We start from the raw sequence: 17,935 nt of genomic DNA on the forward strand, positions 1-17,935 counted from the left end.
AAATCTGATCAGAAACTCCGTGGTGTGTGAAGTGTTCATTTGTTCTATCAAAGTCTTATTATGACAGGAACACACATCCTCCCCTCAGCCTGAAGAGGAGGAGCAGTCGCATGAATGACCATTATAGTCTGTGTGTGGGTGTGTGTGTGTGTGTGTGTGTGTGTGTGTGCGCACTGGCTCTCAATGTCATGTTTCCGCCATTTGTCTCCCTTGGAAACACGGAGAGACTTAAAACCCAGACAAACAGGAGGACATCTGGACCTGTCCTCTCTTCTTCCTCCTCCTCTCCTGCCTTATTCTCCTCCTTTATTCTCCTCTCCTTCAAACCTCCTCTGTCTTCCGCCTCTCTCCACCTCCTCTGTGCCTCCTTCGTTTCTCTCTAATCCCTTCTTATCATGCTCTCTCTGTCACTCTCTGGGGGCCATCCATCACGGCTGTCGTGACAGCGGCCGGGCTGTATGTGGTCATGCCGACGGCAGATGGCTCTTTATCGCTGGAGCCCTGGCCTCTCCATGACGACTGCAGAGACAGGTAGTGACACACCCAGCTGAGTGTAGAGAGATTCATCTGGACAGGAGACCTGCACACACACACACACACACACACACACACACACACACACACACACACACACACACACACACACACACACACACACACACACACACACAAAGAGTAACAGAGGGTGAGGAGAAGATGGAGGCGACAGAGCCTCCAGTGTTTGTTGTTGAAGATCGTCTAATTTCTCTTTTTTTTGTATTTTTCAGATTTATTGTGTTTGTTAATTTTCATGCTGCAGATTCACATCATTGGTTTTAAGTTTTCATTCAGCTCCAGTGTTTTGTCTAATTTTAATGGTTCTGTGTCTTGATTAAATAACTGCTTTGTATTCTGGTTTATACATCCTAAATCTGAAAATAATACAAAAAAAGAAATAGTTCACAATGTGACTATTTTTATGCTGAAGCTATAGTCACTCAACACAGGTTGTGTTTCTCTCTGCCATCAAGCTGTTAAGTGAAAGTTGAGTGAAATGCTACTTGGAGTTCTTCTCATGTCTCGTCTCATTTTTTCAGTTCTGTTTCCTGTTTTATTTTGATGTCTAATGCCTCTTTCCCACTGGTCAAAAATCCACTTAAACCCACTAAGATCAGGCTTTTGTGTGCAATGTGAATGTGTTACTCTGCATTGACACCCGGGTCAGTTGACTCTGCAGTAGACAGTTTTTATCACCTCGGCTCGGCTTGGCTCGTATCTAAATGTAAGACCCATGTGAAGTGATGACACGTTATCAACCATATTATTATCTTCCTGCCCACTTTTCCACCACTTTGATTGGCTGCCCTTCCCTGATGTGTTTCACCTGTGCCCAGTTATCCCTGCCTCCCTTGAAAATATTCAGTTTTTTGACCCTGTTTTTGCCTCAGCCTGGCCTTCTGTGTCTTACCTGACTGAACCTGCCTTCACTAAAGACTGCTTACTGAGTCGAGCGTTTGGGTCTACTCCTAGGGCTCTATCTTACGCTTGGCGCAAGGCGGCAAACAGCGCAGCACAAGTGTCACCAGCCATGTTTCCATGAAATGTCAAGTAAATTTTAAGCAAACTTAACATAAAGCGTCATTTCATCAGAGGAGACGCGGTGTAGGCTACATGGCTACGTCATGCGTGGATGTGGAAGTAAACAGAGGTCAACAAACCAGGGACAACATGGAGAGAGGTCTTCATATCAGGAATTACTTTAAATAGGGCGAGTTGTAATTGTTCTTGCATGTCAGTTAGCATCAGCCGTGTTGCACGCCGTCTGGAGACAACGAAGAAATGCAATGATTATAATGCAGACATGTTTGCAGACAGCTGAAGTCATGTGAGGTGAATGTTCACTATGTCAAAGTTTATTCAGCAAATCTGTTTCCATCAAACATTTTGTGCATTAACTCTGATTCTCAAAAGACAAAAAACACCTCGAGTATGGAGAGAATTTTGTTCCTTTATTATTCAATCAAATAGAATAGATTTGAAACCAAAAAAGAGATTTGAGAGCAAAAGAGAGTAAGTGGCAATCAAATTTTTTTTTTTGAGATCGAAAGAGAACAGGTTGCAATTGAAAAAAAAATATGAGAGAGCATATTTCTTCAACTTCAATCAAAACTAATGTTTGTAAGTAAAAACATACGACCATTTTGCTTATAAATCAGTCCTCTTTGCTTTCAAGTTAAAAACCTTTGCCTGCAAATCAGTCCTCTTTGGTTGCAAATTCTAAAGTTCTGCTTGTGAATTCAACTGCACTTGATGGGCGGGGCCTACGCTGGTGGATGAGTGAAGAGTTTCTATTGGCTGGTTTGACCTGGCTCCAGCGCCAGCTACGCCTTCCGCATTACACACACTTCCCCCTTGTGCTGTGCTGCTTGGAGGCAAGTTGATAGCCTGTTGCTCTTGAAACGTTTCCCATAAGTAATGAATTGCGCTATATATCGTTGGCTACAGCCTGCCGTACATTCACAACAACAACAACAACAACAACAACAATAACAAGTAATGAATTATAATGCCCTGCTGCTGTAAGCACACTGATTAGCAGCATCATGGTTGTCTCTGCTAGTCACGGCCTGAGCAGAGCAGCCTAATGAGTGAGTGAATTACAGGGAGGCGTATACAACGTAGGGCTGTGATTTAAACATTTAGTGTTGCATGGTACTCGCGGTGCCAAAACGTCACGGTTCCTACACAACAGTACTACCGTGGATTACTAAACTACCGCTGAACGCGGTGCCAGTTTCCACTGTGTAGCGGGCTGCTGCTACTCCTCCCGGCTCCGTTCTCACTACAGCTGTTCTAATGTCAACAAACACACGTGGCGAATAATTTAACAAATTCACGCACATATTTCTAACCAGCCAGCATTACTGGTCTATACAGGAGCAGCTGCGTCAGACGGTCCAACTTAAATGACACTGAATGATGCTTTTGACCTCCGAGATGTAGAATGTGTAGGCTACAGAAGAGAAACGCAAATTTCAACACCACTGTTTGTTGACATTAAATAGCTGTAGTGAGAACGGAGCCGGGAGGAGTTTAGTTGAGGTAGTTTAGTAATCCACGGTAGTACTGTTGTGTAGGAACCGTGACGTTTTGGCACCGCGAGTACCATGCAACACTAAATGTTTAAATCACAGCCCTACGTTGTATACGCCTCCCTGTAATTCACTCACTCATTAGGCTACTCTGCTCAGGCCGTGACTAGCAGAGACAACCATGATGCTGCTAATCAGTGTGCTTGCAGCAGCAGGGCATTATAATTCATTACTTGTTGTTGTTGTTGTTGTTGTGAATGTACAGCAGGCTGTAGCCAGCGATATATAGCGCAATTCATTACTTATGGGAAACGTTTCAAGAGCAACAGGCTATCAACTTACCTCCAAGTAGAGCTTAGATCAGGCCCAAAAATCAAGCCCGACCCTACCCGAGCCTGTTGTGTCCGAGCCCGGCCCGGCCCGACACATTAACTGTAATTATGAGCCCGAGCCCGATTTAAACCCGACAATTTTTTAATACGTGGTGTAACAGTCAGAGTTATTCAATGTAGCCTCCTTTTGTTTAGTGGGTGATGTAACCTGTACGATGAGGAAGAGCAGGTGTACTTCCGCTCCCCGTGAGAAAGGATACTGCTGACAGAGCGAAGACTCCCCATTTTATTTTGTCTATATTTAGTAAAGTGTTGGTGCAAGAACCTCGGCCTGGATCGTTTGCATGTATGCCTGTAACATCTAGTGCCGTAGAGACCTGGCATGGTGTGGTCAGTATTATGAATAAAAGTGCCGTGTGGAAACCCCCACATGTTGCCTGCCGTCTCTTGAGTAACCGGAGGCACCGCACTAAAGTGGACCATCACCTTCCCCTTCACCAGCCTACGTTACAGTGGGCTGTTATAACTGACGCTCTCGACTACAACTCCGAGTTGTTTGAACTACAGAAGTCTGTTTACAATTATCTTAATGAATAATGCAACAAGGACGAAGCATGTACACTGCGTTGTTTGTTTATTCAGAACGGAATGGATCGCAAACAAATAAAGTAATGATTAAAAAAAAAAAAACATACACAAATGCTTGATCAAGGGCCCAGCCCGAGGATAGTGGGCAGAGAATCTAAACTCTACCTCCAAGCAGCACAGCACAAGGGAGAAGTGGGTGTAATGCGGAAGGCGTAGCTGGCGCTGGAGCCAGGTCAAACCAGCCAATAGAAACTCTTCTCTCATCCACCAGCGTAGGCCCCGCCCATCAAGTGCAGTTGAATTCACAAGCAAAACTTTAGAACTTGCAACCAAAGAGGACTGATTTATAAGCAAAATGGTCGTATGTTTTTACTTACAAACATTAGTTTTGATTGAAGTTGAAGAAATATGCTCTCTCATATTTTTTTTTCAATTGCAACCTGTTCTCTTTCGATCTCAAAAAAAAAAATGTGATTGCCACTTACTCTCTTTTGCTCTCAAATCTCTTTTTTGGTTTCAAATCTATCTATTATTGATTGAATAATAAAGGAACAAAATTCTCTCCATACTCGAGCGAGCGTAGAAACCTTTTGTGCGAATTAAGGGAAGTTTTGCAAATTTTGCCGTTTCTATGGAATTTCTAATGTGATATTCTTCAAAATGCATATAAAAATTATTTATGGAAACACGGCAACTGCTAGCTTCAGACTGATGCAGTTGTCATTTTGATGCCCACATTGTGTAAATAGCAAATGTACCTGCACCCACTTGTGCTCCCCTGTGCATAGCATCCTACATGTCCTGCAATGCAACTTGATAGCTTCTATGATTGGACCCTCCCCTGCATCATCAACACCAACATCTTTCAAACCCAACACACTCAGTTTGTAATGTCGGCTCTCTATTGAACATATTAAGTCTCAAGCATGACAGGGTTCAATGAAGTCTACTTGTGAAAGTCAGTTTTAGCTTGTTCTATTTATTAGCAGTTATCAAGTAACAACAAAGACTAAAGTTAAAGGGGAACTACCGTTTTTTACAACCTGGACCTTAGATAATCTGTTATATAGAGGCTGCGCTTCAGTGCCTGGATCACTCGCATTATATGGATATACGCGGCGCTCCACTGGATCTAATTTTGTCCGAACGACTCCAAATGACACCAAAGTTATCTGGGTGAGTAAATGATCATATTTTATGCTAGAAATAAGGTCCAGGTTGTAAAAAACGGTAGTTCCCCTTTAAGTGTCATGTTTAATCTTTAATCTTTCATACTTGAGGCAAACTGCACAATATATAGTTGAAGTTCTGTCTGTATTTTCACAAGCTGGGTAAAACTCTTAATCCCCAGTTCACCACTGTGTTCACCACTGTGTTCACCACCGTGACTTGTTGAGGCAAACTGAGACAATTGATAAAGTATCAGCGGCATTAATCCACAGGAAAAACATTTGCTTGCTTCAGTGTATTTAAAATCAATAAAACTATTATAGTCAGAGCTTCAGATATCCTGTATGAAAGACATTCATAATTCATGTCTATGTAGATGCCCTGTGATGAACCAGTGACGTGTTCAGAGTGTACCCTGCCACTTACCCAATGTCTGCTGGGACCCCCCCCCCCCCAACCCTGTTATGGATAAGTGGTCAGAGTCGATGGATAGATGAACATGTATAAGGATATGTACTGTACATAACTGGACCAATCAGTTTTTCTTTTATAAATTCCTGGAAGGAGAAACGAGGGTAGAAGACGAGACACTGTATGCATGCGTGAGTCAGTTGTGTGGGGTGGCTGGTGGATTTCACGTCCCACTTCCTCCAACAAGGCGATTAGGCCAGACGTCTGTAACACGCACACGCACGCGCGCGCGCGCGCGCGCACACACGCACACACACACACACACACACACACAAAACCTCTACTGTCTGCTCGAGTAAACACACCCTCACTCACACACACACGTATGTTTGTAGTTCTATACATATGAGGACATTATATTCAGTACATGCTCTTGGGGGTGTGTGTGCGTGTGTGCGTGTGTGTGATCACCTCATTAGAATATTAAGAGACGTGATGTCTGGAAACAGATTATCACTCAGCAGACAGACGGCCTCGTCACTTAACTGTTCACATCTAAAATATTGTTGTTATAATTTTCATCCTTCACACTAATGTTGTTGGTTACTGACACAGTGAACGTCTCCTGACAGCACCATGCTTTGTTCTTTTGACATTCCTAAGGAGAAAAAAATGAATGAATTAGAAAATGAATGACAAAGTCCATGGGCTTATTTTCAAATGAATACTGTACATCATAATTAACATGATAAAACAGAACCTCAATTGATTTCACAAAGTAGCCAACCAGAAACTAGCTATCAAGCTAGCTACATCACCAAGTAGTAAGCTACCAAGCTAACCTGTTAGTTAGCTTAGTAAACTAAAACAAAACACAATTTTAAACCCACGAAGCTGCAGAGAGTTTTACAAACCAACCGCAAGAAACACACGAGTATCAACACCAGAGTGATGAAATGAGGCTGATCAGAGCGATCAGCTCGCCGTTATGACAGTACTTTTATTTGTGCGTTTTTCATTTTTGTGTTGACATAATTATAACCTGTGTGCCTTTATAAAGTGGTTGAATTCAAAATAAATATTTCACCGGGTCTTCACAAATGATAAAAATTGGACAGGTCATTAAAAATGATCAATAATTATCAATACTGACTGGCATCACTATCCTGGTAGGCTTTTTAGCCATATTAGCCGAGACAGGTCCCTCCTTCAGACACACACACACAGAGACACACAGAGACGCACACAGTGGAGTCTAGCTGTCAGTTTGTGTTTTGTCAGTAGCTCCAGTGGGAGAGGCCATTTCTGACAGCTGGCTAGTGCGCATGCACACACACACACACACTTCATCTTTCACCTCCATGTGACCTGACATGTTAGTTCACTCTCACTGTTCTCCTCTTCAATGCTGACACTTACTGTTCTATGACCACAGCATCCATATTGGACAACGTTGAATGCACAACTTAAAACCCAAAACAGAACATCAGATCTTCATGAACAAATTATTCAAGTTGAAAATCTTTGCTGATGTACATTGTTTAATTTGTTGAGAACAAAATGACGTTACAACGGTCAGTGGAAACCAAAATCATCAACCCACTGAGGGCTGGATTCAAAATAACACTGAAAATCAAAGTAAAAAATTGAAATCACAGTCTAACCATCCTGGAGGAGCTGGACTACCTGTGCAACCTGATTGGGCTGCAGGTACCACCTCATGCTACCAGAAGTGACAAGGACACTAGCAGAACAGAAAACTAGAGAAGAATCAGTCAAGAAGGATAAGGAAAGAGCAATTGTCTGTGGCCACCACATACAAAACCATTCCCTTTTTGAGGGTTGTCTAGAGAACTTATTAAGGACTTTGTGGACTGGTGCCAGCGGAACCACCTCCAGCTCAACGCCGGGGAGACCAAATAGCTGGTGGTGGATTTCCGCAGGCACAACCGGTACAACAGGTGAACATCCTGGAAATGGACATTGAGATGGTGACATCTTACAAGTACCTGGGAGTTCACCTGAACAATAAACTGGACTGGACTCATCACACTGCAGCAACATACAAGAAAGGTCAGAGCAGACCCCATCTGCTGAGGAAGCTCAGGTCCTTTGGAGTGCAGGTGGCACTCCTGACAACTTTCTATGACTCTGTGGTGGCATCAGCCATTTTCTATGGTGTAGTCTGCTGGAGCAGCATCATCCCGGCAGCAGGTAGGAAGAGACTTGATAAACTTATCAAGAAGGCCAGCTCCATCCTGGGATGCCCTCTTGACCCAGTGCAGGTGGTGGGAGAGAGCAGGATGATGGACAAGCTGTCATCGCTGCTGGTGAAGGAGTCCCACCCCCTGCAGGTCGCTATCACCGCACTGGTCAGCTCCTTCAGCAACAGACTGATACACCCTAAGTGTGTGAAGGAGAGGTATCGCAGGTCCTTCCTTCCTGCTGCTGTCCGACTGTACAACCAGCACTGCTCCCAGTAGACCTCACATGTGCACTCAAACTCCACACATATCCCATTCTCATTCTCACTTTCACTGGACAATTTTTAATACCCATATTTATTATTTGTAAATAAAAGTACACTGCCCACACCGTTTATAATTACACTGTTCATATTGAAAATATTATGTATATACAAGTCTATTCTATTTCTTATCTTTTTATTATATCGTTTATTTTTTACTTTTATTATTGTTTATTGTAATATTCCTGTCCTGACTGCTGTAACACAGAAATTTCCACATTTGCTGGATAAATAAAGGAATTCTGATTCTTGCTTTTGCCTCTCCATTGCACCTGTCATGTTGTCACTTTCATTTGCACCAAAGCAGGTGAAACTGATTCACAATCACTTGTGCTTCCTAAATGGACAGATTGATATCCTTGAAGTTGGTGAGTTGAGTTGGTGTAATACTGTAAGTGTTCCCTTAATGTTTTTGAGCAGTGTAGTTTACTCACAGCAGTCTGCTCTGGTCCAGTTTAACATAATGACTACTGAGGCCTATAGGGGCTGTAAACAAACTCCTGCAACATACATTTTTCTATGAACGCATCGTTCTTTATCATTCTCCTAAATAACTGAAGTAGATGGGGACTTGTTTTTAAAAGTTAAAGATCAACCGAAAAACCCCGTGGCTGCTGTGCTAAAAGTGTTCTTGTGTATCCAGTCTAAAGCTCGATCACATGTTGAGGGTGTAAATTACGTCTCTAATCACGGGCCGTCCGGAGACTTTTTTTTTCTCCAGATGTTTTTCCATTTTAAATCAAGTCTCCAGTTGCTCAGTTGTTTAGCAGAATGCTGCAACTCTGTTTTACTGTGAAGCTCCATGGAGGGAGGAGATGATGACTGGGTTTTCATTATTGGGTGAACTGATCCTCTCAACTCCTCCCTCACTTCAGGCCGTATTCCAGCTCCTTTCAAGACAGATACAGTAAAGCCACTCCTAAAGAAACCCACCCTAGACTTGGCTAACAGCCAAAACTACAGACTTGTATCTCTTCTCTCGTTCCTCTCTAAAACCCTGGAACATGCCGTCTACAACCAACTGTCCTCCTACCTTTCACGAAACGACCTCCTTGACCCTAATCAGTCAGGCTTCAGGACTGCTCACTCCACTGAGACAGCCCTCCTCAACCACCAAATCCTCCTCTCCACTTTGGCTGAACTTGGCATCGCTGACTCTGCTCTAACCTGGTTCACATCATACCTGACAAATCGCACCTCTCAAGTCATGTGGAATGGCTCCTTGTCCAAACCCTGCTCCCTGGAAACTGGTGTCCTTCAAGGCTCAGTACTAGGACCGCTTCTGTTTTCACTATACACTAGATCACTAGGCTCTGCAATCACATCACATGGATTCTCTTACCACTTTTATGCTGACGACACCCGACTGTTCCTCTCTTTCCCCCATCCTCCTCCAACACCCACGTTGCCATGCGCATCTCGGAATGTCTGGCAAACATCTCCGCTTGGACAACTGCGCATCATCTCAAGCTCAACCTTAGTAAAACTGAACTCCTCTTCATCCCGGGGAAAGATTGCTCTCACATGGACCTGTCGTTCACTGTCGAGGACGTCACGGTATCGCCTTTATCGACTGCAAGGAACCTGGGTGTAATCCTCGACGACGGACTATCCTGCACCCCCAACATCACCGCGGTGGCCCAATCCTGCAGATTTCCCCTCTACAACATCCGCAGGATCCGGTCTTTCCTCACAAAGGATGCAACGCAACTCCTGGTTCAATTGCTGGTCATCTCCCGCCTGGACTACTGCAATTCGCTCTTGGCTGGACTCCCAGCCTCTGCGACTAAACCGTTGCAACGTTCCAGAATGCTGCAGCGCGCCTTTTTTTCAATCTACCCAAATTCTCCCACGTGACCCCCCTCCTCCATGACCTCCACTGACTTCCTGTTGTGGCCCACATCAGATTCAAGACCATGGTGTTGGCCAATACTGACCGAGCACTTCGCTCTACTACATCAGCTGGCCGATGGTACTGCCATCGCTAAGAGACAACAAAGGTTGCTCAGCAAAGTCACGACTCTTCTCTGTTCTGGCGCCTCAGTGGTGGAACGAACTCCTGACCAATGTCAGGACGCGAAAGATGGCGAGTCACTCGCCATCTTTCCCAAAGACTCACTTGTTCAGACTTCACCTCGACCCCGCATAGCATGACTCCCTCCCCACCCCCAAAAAATAAATAAAAATCATATACACTTGTATGTTCCTACCTTAACACTTGCATCATAGCACTTATGTACTTAAGGTAACCTTGACACCACTGTGGGCTATGGGATGTTATGGTTGTTTTTCACCATTTTATAGACAGAACAGTTTGAGAAATTGGTTTGGTTTGATTGGTTTTAATGGAAATAATCTTTAGTTACAGCATTTATTTCTGTTAAAAACCAATAGTTGCAATTCAAATCTGACTCTAAACCAGAGTGAATCCCAGTAGGTGAGCTGTGAGCTACAACTTGAGCTCTGTCTTTTCGGTTTGCAAACATTTTGGCAGAATGGCATCATTAGAAGTAAATTGAATGAGCTATTAGCAATTTCTGATTCTCAGGCTAGTTCTGAATCTATTGAAGATAATATTCATGATAAGTGCAAGTTGCAAAACTAAAAATACACCTGGAGTGGGCTCCTATGTCGTTCACACATTCTGCTGTTCAAACGGTGGAGGTGATATTCAGTCCTGATAATGGAAGGAAATGTGGATTTCATATTCTCACATTTGTCAGGCCTCAGTGTCAAAGTGCTGACTGTGTTCATCTCCACAGGGAACCTCTGATTCTTAAGTCCACTTACCAGCTTTTTGGAGTTCTCATCTGGTTTTCACTCCAGCAGACTCAGTAAGTTGAGCTGCTTGAGTCGGATGTCATGGAAAGCAAATACTTCACAGAGTGGCATCAGAAAATGTTCCTAAAAGTGGGCTGAAGGTAAATAATGACATGCAGGCTGAGGTTTGGTTTCCTAGGCGAATATCATGATTCACTTTTATTAAAAGCATCATAGCTACAATTCATCATACATGATGTCTCCAAAAAACAAAACAAAACAATAAACACCAAAAAAAAAACAAAAACAAAAAAAAAAAGAGGGAAAAAAACAAAACATTTACATGGTATGTCTGTAAACTTCAAGGCTAGATAAGAATTTTGAGGTAATGCTCTTCAGCTTGCTGGCTAAAAGTAACAAAAAGTCCATTTTTTCAAGAAACGTAGCTAAGTAATAAAGGTACCTGATTATTTTAACTCTTTAACACCAGTGCATCAACAGGAACAGAGTGAGACAAAATTGATTGCAGTACTTATTTGTCATCATTTACAGTTTTAGTTTTGTTTTTCTATTCATACGACACTTGTGGTTATTCATATAGTGTGTGTGTGTGTGTGTGTGTGTGTGTGTGTGTGTGTGTGTGTGTGTGTGTGTTGGGAGAGTGATGTTGGAACATTCAAAAGCTGCCTTGGTTATTGCTGTCTCAGCATTAGAGAGGAGAATGAGGGGCTCTGACAGGGAGGGAGATCTCTCCCCCTCTCCCTCTCCCACTTCTCCCACTCTGCATCTGCTGGGCTGGCTGTGATAGCAAATGTTAATAAGACCTGGCCACAGTGTGTTCGAATGTACTTTCAAATGTTTTAGCTACTCGCGGCACTTGATTTATTTCAGACACTTGAACTGGCCTTTGAAATAGAAACGCATCAAGCACCACTCGCACTTTTCAAGTATTCAACACTTACTCAACGACCAGAGTTGAACTTCATATAGAAACTTGTGAATTTCCAACTCTGTTGAAAATGTGTGTCAGTCCTGTTTAGGCCAGGCCTGGTGTCAGTGTGTGTGACTAGAGAAACAGTCTTTAAAGAGAGGGTCACTAGGGAGCAGCACTTGGTCTGAAGCTACCGGGATATGAAGGAAAACAATACAAATAAAGATTAAAAAAAGGATTCAACGTGGCAGTGACCGGGAAAATCAACCATCTCATGTGCCCCCTTTAAAGAATAAACCTGAAACAACACATCCCTGTGTGGACCACAGCTCCAAACCCATTCACAGAAACCTCCAAACAGCGACGGCTGGTTCTGGTGGCATGAAGCGGACCAATCAGAAGGCCTGATTGGGGGCAGACCCAGCCCTCCTGCCACCCATGAGCCAAAACCAGCTGCCCCGCAAAGAGGGAGAGGGACAGGATTCAGATGTGGCAGTGGAAAGATTCAAGACTGGTATTCAAACAGTGTGGGACTGGGTTAACAGTATGGATTCAGCATGCATGCTCACACGCACAAGCACACACACATACCCTCAAAGGAAAACAGCTGCAGAGACGAGTCCACCCAGAAACAGTCACAAAACAGAGAGGGTTAGGGGGGTTAGTGTGTGTGGTGGTGGACTGGAAAAACTAAAGGTGTGAGTGTGTGTGTGCAGCTGATGATGGAGCATGTGTTGGGATATGCGTGTGTTGTGGTTGTCAGTGTGTGAGACTGAGTTTTAGGCCAGTCTGGTTTCATTTTCCTCCGTAGAGTCAACCTGGTCTGATATGTGAGAACTAAAAACCTGCTCTGAAACAGAACAGCTCAATCAACTCCATTACCCACAATCCCTTTTGCAGCAGCTTTGTCAGACAGACAGCTGGATTAGCTGTAATGCTGTTTTATGAGAACTGATGTTTGAAAAAAAGCTACTAGTGGGCATTTCTCCTCTTCAGATGAGATGCTGCCAATAACCAACAACAAAACAGTCCAGACGAAGAAGGAGGAAGCAGAAATATAAAATAAAGATCTGAGAGCTGAAAGCAGCAATAATAATAATAATAATAGTAGTAATAATAATAATAATAATAATAGCACTATTGGAACCTCGTGAAGTCCTATTTGAGGGATTGTGGGAGAGAAAAGTGAGGGTGCACGTTCACAGTGCACTCAGGCCAACCAGAGAGAAAGAAACAGTCTTTGAAGAGTTGAGGATTTTCCCTGACTACAGTTTCCATCAGAGAGATTTAACTTAACGCACACACCTCGTCCTCTGACTTAATATAGCTGGCCAAAAAAAACGAAACAAGAGTGAGAAAGAAATCACCAACAACAATGTAAAGGAAAGAAATTCATACTAGTTTGGATATTTGTGGTGGTGGTGTGTAAACGTGGTGAGGGGGAGGAGCGGGGGAGATCAGAGGTGAGGAAATGTCCAAGGCCAGTCAGTCCTGTGTTTGATTCAGTCACTCTTGTCCTTCTGTGGAGATGACGCTGCCTCCTCCTCCTCTCCTCCGTCCTCCAGGGCTGAAACCTCGCCTCTCATCTCCTCCGCTCCGCCCTCCTTTTCCTCAGCCAAGTCACTCTCTCCACCTTCCTCCTCCTCCTCGTCCTCCTCTTCCTCATCCTCTTCCTCCTCCTCCTCCTCTCCTGTAGCTTTCAGCCCTCCCTTCTTCTCCTCTTCTCTCTGGGGGTTCATGGTCACGATGTTGCCCCCCAGCGCTCCGGCCATGGCGCTTTGCAGCTCGGCGAGGGTGGCAGCGGTAGGGAAGCCAGGCAGACTGAGCCCCCCGAGGGCCGGAGGTAGGAACATGGAGGGGTATAGGAGGCCAGGAGCCATGGTGGAGAGGAGGAAGGGGTTGAACGCCAGAGAATTGGCGGACATGCCGGCTGCAGCTAACAGGGCTGCTGCGTCACCGTTGATGTTTGCCTCAGCTGACGAATCAGCAGTTGGGATCTGTGGAGCTGCAGCAGCATCATCATGAACTGCTTTCTCCATTTTCTCTGCTCTTCCCTCCTTCTTCTTCTTCTTTGACTTCTTCACTTCTCCCTCCTCCACAGCCTCCCCCTGCTCCTCCTCCTCCTCATTCAACACTTCCTCACAATTCTCTCCATCCTTTTTTTCTTCTCCCTCTCTCTTCCTCTTTGCCGTCACCGTCTCGTCACTCTCCCCCTCCATTGTTCCATTGGTGTTCCCTGATGCAATGGCGACAGCTGAGTTGGATGGCGCTGCAGCAGCCGTCGCCAAGCCACCACCAAACAGTCCGCCTAGGCTGAACATGCTGGGGAGGGCGGCGGCCATGTTAGGCAGGCCTCCCATGCCAGGCAGCATGAGAGGCAGCATGGAGGCGGCAGCGGCGGCACTGGCAGCAGCCTGCTTGGGGTCAGTGGGTGGAGGGAAGGCCATCAGACCAGCAGCCAACTGGAGAGACTGGAGGCTCTGAAGGGACGACAGGTCCATCCCTCCGAACAGACTGTTCAACAGCAGAGGGTTGATGCCTCCTACACACACACACACACACACACACACACACACACACAGTCAAAATTAAGCTTTTACAGCACAAACACAAACTGCTAGAAAATAGCCCCCATTTCATATTGTTATTATTATTATTGACTGTGTTTTCTTTAACAAAATAATATGGCATAAATAAAGTGACACACTCCTGACAGTACCAATTGTCCCTAATATTATTACTGTGTGATGACTTTGTACCTGCAGATGAAGCAGCAGAGGCCAGTGATGCCTGGGCAGCCTGAGCTGCTGCTGCCTGGGCAGCGGCCGCTGCCTTGGCAATCTCAGATTTGGGTCGTCGTCCCCGACGACGGACACCCTCCTCCCTTACTACAGGACCGGTCAGAAGGCGGTCGAACATGGCTTCTGGGAGGAAACCCTGTGGAGGAGGACTTCAGTTAGAAAACAAGTTCAAATCACAAGGGAACTATGAGCCCCAAGGAGCCGTGAGGAAGCAATGTGTAAGCACCAGTTCATTTAGAGAACAGGACAGTACAGGAGCAGTGATATGTATTAAAAACAAGTTGCAGACCTGCCAACCTTGAAGAAATTTTATGTGTACAGTTTTGTCTGTAGCAGTAATGGATTCGGGGAAGCGTTACGGTTAGCCTACTATTTGCAACACACACACACACACACAACATCGTTGAACGGTAACTTTGACGAGTGGTTAACAACACTGTCGGGTAAACTCAACGCATTAATTTTACCTTTTCAATGCTGTTTGCATTGGCTGAGAACTAAAGGGATGCAGGCGATTAGCAGTGACAGCAAGTGGGTGAAGAGGGATCAGTTATCCGGCCACCCTGACTTGCTTGAGGCACTGAATTGAATTGAACGTGCGAAGCATTTGGCTAGGAGGGGCAGGTGGGCGAGGGTGTTAAAATGTAGGGCTCTGATTGGCCAAAAGCTTTTCACTCCACTTACAAGCAGATTGTTGTGGCTCAGCGGCAGAATCAAAAACTTGCATAGAAACTGAAACTGGCGAACTGCGAGATGCAACAAAATGCGTATGTGGAGAGCAGCAATTCGTACAAGCGTACTTAAGGGTCAAAATGCATGCTGAGTATGAAAAATGCGTACATGTTGGCAGGTCTGAAGTTGTTACAAATGTCAGACTGTTCTTAGGATTTGCCTCGGCAACTAACCGACTGTTTGACGATATCTGTCCAATCAGGGGCAATAGAAAACTCTGGATTCTCCAGTAACCATCTGGGAAGCTCTTTCATTGGTGGAGCCATGGCCCCGCCCATCTGAGAAACAGGAAGATATAATTAGAATAAGTTTTATTGGAAAATCGATAGATGTAGAAAGACACAGTTTCAACATGTTGAGAGCCTCTTGTCCTTAGACGACGTCTACTACACACTGTGTACTACAGTGAATGGAGCTGTTACCTTGCGTCCGTTGCGTCTGTTGACCACAGGCACCCTCTCTTCTCCAGTCAGGGTGTTGATGTCAATCTTGTTGGGGTTTCGACAGCGGTGGCGCTTCTGTTTGGGCTTAGAAAACTGAGACAGCAGTAAGTCCTCGCTCTTCTGTAGAAGGAAGACAAAATGTAGAGAGGTTGTGAGAATAACTTGTGCCTCAGAGAGACTGATTACATAGATGAAGAAGAAAGAATGAATAAACTGGAGAAAAGCTCCTATAAGAGATCAGTCTGCTTGTGCTTTAGTAGTTCACACTAACAAGGGACTTAAGGTGAAGAGTAATATAATAAATAAATGACATACTGGTGCAAATCCAGCCATGTCCATGGTGTATGTCGGATGCCGTCTCAGCCACTCTCCCAGCTCTTTGTTAGAAACCGCTGCCCCGTCCTCCTCCACACTGCTGGAGGCCAGAGATCTGGCACTGGGGCTCTGCTCAGGGACGGTGAGGGGTCTCTGGGCACGGGCAGGACCCTGAACATGCCCCACCCCTGACATCTTTGTCTCCTCAGTATCATCCTGAATGTAGCACAGAATGGTGGAGAAGGGGAAACACATTTCATTTAGATACTCAGACAGTAAACACTGGTAACTTTCCTGCCCATGAAAACATAGGAACACACACTCCGTACCCCTCCTGCTCTCTTGTTGCCCATGAACAGCAGCTCCAGGCCCTCTACATTTTTCCTGCGGCCCCGCCTCCGCCTCATGATTGGCAGGTCAGCCTCCAATGAGCCGTTGGCTCTGTGTACGGAAGGCGGGGCTTGCTGCAGCAAGTCCATCTGAGCTTTGAGGGAGGGGCTTGCCACCAGGGCACTTGGGAAGCCAGTTAATGAGGGAGAGGCCTTGTGGTGATGATGCATACCCTAAACAACAAACCACATCAGTTTTTGTTAATAAACACATTTTTGGCTGTTTGTTATCACAATTTCTGATGAAGCATCCTACTACTGGAACGAGTATGTTAGGTGTGAGCACCTTGGTGAGGTCTATCGCCTGGCTCTGGGACTCTGTAGCAGCATGGGTCTCTCTCAGCTGAGCCACCATCTCCATCAAATTACGTCTCTTGGCTGCCCTCTCCGCCTCAATCTCAATCTTCCTCCTCCTCCTCCTCCTCTGTCGAGGCACCGTCAGGCTCAGAGCGTCCTCCTGCAACATCAGGTCACCAATTACACCTGTAAGTGCCCTAATGACACCAACTTACCAAGGAGCTTGTAACATTGTTATTTGTAACACATCGACAGTATCTTTATCTCCAAAAGCACAATGCTTACAGGCTAATGATAGGGTTTCAAGAGGTAAAACTGCAGTTTACCCAAAAATGCATTTCTAGAGCTTAAAACTAGATCTGTTTTTTGGACAACTGAATACTAATTACTAAATTACTTTCTGTCAGAAAAATGACCAAAAATCAACCATAGTGAAAACGTGTGTTTCTGTACAGAGACACTCACATGAACCTGTGGGGATAGTGTTTTATCTTCACTCCCACTGTACGGTGTATGGATGCCAGCCATCGTCAGCTCGGCCAGGCTCCGTCTCTGCAGCGGGCTCTCAGTCGCTGTGGCTACGGTCGCTGCGGTTACCGTGGAGCCATGTCCTGGCAACAAGTTGCTGGGGAAGTCAAAGATGTGGCGTCTGTTGACAGGCCACTTGCCCTTAAGGACGGCCTCGCAGATGTTATCCATCCTGTTGATCATCACTCGATCCTGGGGGGGGAGAAATGGAGAGAGGTGATGGACTCCTCGAAAGGTTTTTAGAAATATAAACCAGCGTCGGCTACTGATTGAGACTCACCTTAGGCCAGAAAGAGAAGCCATAGGAGCGCTCCTGTAAGGCCTGCAGTGTAGACGTTTCGGGCAGGTCGTCGGGGCAGAACCCATCTCTGGTTTCATTTTGGGCAGACGTGCTCACAGATGCCAAACTCTCCTCATCAAAGTTCTTCTGCTCCAATGCAGCACTCGCTGTGTGGAGAGAGGAAAGGTCATACGGCCACTCAGATTATTACAGAGGGATTCAAACTCATTATATTCTCTCGTCCCTTGAACATGACTCACACTGCTGAGTCATGAGGGGAAATAGCGGAAATAAGCCTGTGACCGAGTGCCATGTCAGCAATGATGATAACTGACAACCAGAACAAATATATAGTTAACA

General features: G+C 45.1%; 1 protein-coding gene across 1 annotated transcript in view; it reads right to left on the reverse strand.

Annotated features, from left to right (window-relative positions):
* Positions 1-11,045: 11,045 nt before the first annotated feature.
* Positions 11,046-17,935, reverse strand: part of chd7 (chromodomain helicase DNA binding protein 7) — an 87,342-nt gene continuing 80,452 nt past the window's right edge. Inside the window, exons 33-41 of the mRNA XM_084369231.1 lie at positions 17,576-17,742; positions 17,233-17,487; positions 16,757-16,927; positions 16,411-16,644; positions 16,082-16,297; positions 15,746-15,886; positions 15,497-15,601; positions 14,550-14,727; positions 11,046-14,332 (exon numbers count right to left, since the gene is read on the reverse strand). Coding sequence (XP_084225357.1) covers positions 13,293-14,332; positions 14,550-14,727; positions 15,497-15,601; positions 15,746-15,886; positions 16,082-16,297; positions 16,411-16,644; positions 16,757-16,927; positions 17,233-17,487; positions 17,576-17,742 — 2,507 coding nt within the window. The 3' untranslated portion in view covers positions 11,046-13,292. The remainder of the gene's footprint in view (positions 14,333-14,549; positions 14,728-15,496; positions 15,602-15,745; positions 15,887-16,081; positions 16,298-16,410; positions 16,645-16,756; positions 16,928-17,232; positions 17,488-17,575; positions 17,743-17,935) is intronic.

The sequence above is a fragment of the Pagrus pagrus genome, assembly GCF_965226575.1.
Source record: "Pagrus pagrus genome assembly, chromosome: 12".
Lineage (NCBI taxonomy): Eukaryota > Metazoa > Chordata > Actinopteri > Spariformes > Sparidae > Pagrus > Pagrus pagrus.